The 1,524-nt window shown below is 38.0% G+C and overlaps 1 protein-coding gene across 1 annotated transcript; it reads right to left on the reverse strand.

Moving 5' to 3' along the window:
- Window positions 1–69: 69 nt before the first annotated feature.
- LOC124891278 lies at window positions 70–716 on the reverse strand. Its single transcript, XM_047403067.1, has 2 exons — window positions 468–716; window positions 70–357 (listed from the first exon to the last, which is right to left on the reverse strand). The coding sequence occupies exons 1-2, from the start codon at window positions 714–716 to the stop codon at window positions 70–72; spliced, it is 537 nt and encodes a 178-aa protein (XP_047259023.1).
- Window positions 717–1,524: the final 808 nt, after the last annotated feature.

The raw sequence follows: 1,524 nt of genomic DNA on the forward strand, positions 1-1,524 counted from the left end.
CCATGACATATCGACGCTAGCCTTTTCTCATCAATCAAAACTCAATTGCTCCAATCGGGTTTTGACCCACTAATCATCATCAATTTTGGCTTCTACAACAACTTGAAGAGATGGAATCTCAATTTCTTTATGTATAACTTCTTCAGTTCTGTACACCAACAAGTAAGGAGTTGCACCAATTGAAGTCCAAACTGTAGGACGATAACCCAACAAAGCAAAAGGTAGCTTTTCATGCCATTGTCGGGAACCCCGTACCATCTTGTGAAGTATTTTCTTTAAGTTCTTGTTGGCCGCTTGTACAACCCCATTTGTCTTTGGGCGATAAGGAGTTGAATTCCGATGCATAATCTTATATTGCTGGCACACTTCTTACATCAAATGACTGTTGAGATTTACAGCATTATCCGTGATAATTACTTTGAAATGTAGAATCGACAAATGATGTTGGAGTGAACAAAATCAACTACCGCTTTCTTGGTCACTGACTTGAAATTCGTTACTTCTATCCACTTCGCAAAATAATCAATGGCTACTAAGATGAACCTATGTCCATTTGAGGCTTTCGATTCAATTGGTCCAATTATGTTTATTTCCCAAGCCACAAAAAGCCATGGAGCAGTCATTGTATACAATTCAGATGAAGGAGAATGTATCAAATCCCTGTGTACCTGATATTTAGGACATCTACGAACGAAATAGATGGAATCTCGCTCCATGGTGAGCCAATAATAACCTGCTCAAAGTATTTTCTTTTCCAAAACATACTCGCTCATGTGTGGTCCACAAATTCCAGAATGTACTTCAGTCATGATTTTTGAAGCTTCTTTAGCATCTATGGATCTTAAAAGCCCCAAATCTAGAATCCTCTTATATAAGATTCCCCCACTTTGGAAAAATCCGCTAGCCAGACGTCGAATAGTTCTCTTTTGGTTACCATCGATATGTATGGGATAATTTTCAGTCTGAATATATTCTTTGATATCATGGAACCAAGTCTCTCGATCAGGTTATTCCTCAACCACATTGCAATATGCATGTTAATCACAGATCTGGATATGCACGGGATCAATATAAGTCTTGTCGGGATATTGGAGCATCAAAGATAAGGTCGCCAAAGCATCAGTAATCTCATTATGAGATATGAGAATATGCTTGAACTTTAATGATACAAATCAATGACAAAGATCTTGCAAACAACCTCGATAAGGTAGGATTTTTGAATCACGAGTCTCCCAATCTCTTTGGACTTAGTAGACTAACAAATCTGAGTCTCCTGACACCGACAGTTCTTAGATTCCCATGTCAATGGCTAGTCTTGAACCGAAAATGTATGCTTCGTATTCTGCCATATTATTTGTACAGTAGAATCAAAGTTGGGCTGTTACAGGATAGTATCGTCCTGATTTATAAATAAGGATTGCCCCTATCCCTACTCCTTTTGCATTAGTGGCTCCATCAAAAAACAACTTTCAACCTAAGTGGAAATCATCAGACATAACCTCATCAACATATAATACCTTTTCA

The sequence above is a fragment of the Capsicum annuum genome, unplaced genomic scaffold (assembly GCF_002878395.1).
Source record: "Capsicum annuum cultivar UCD-10X-F1 unplaced genomic scaffold, UCD10Xv1.1 ctg33283, whole genome shotgun sequence".
Classification (NCBI taxonomy): Eukaryota; Viridiplantae; Streptophyta; class Magnoliopsida; order Solanales; family Solanaceae; genus Capsicum; species Capsicum annuum.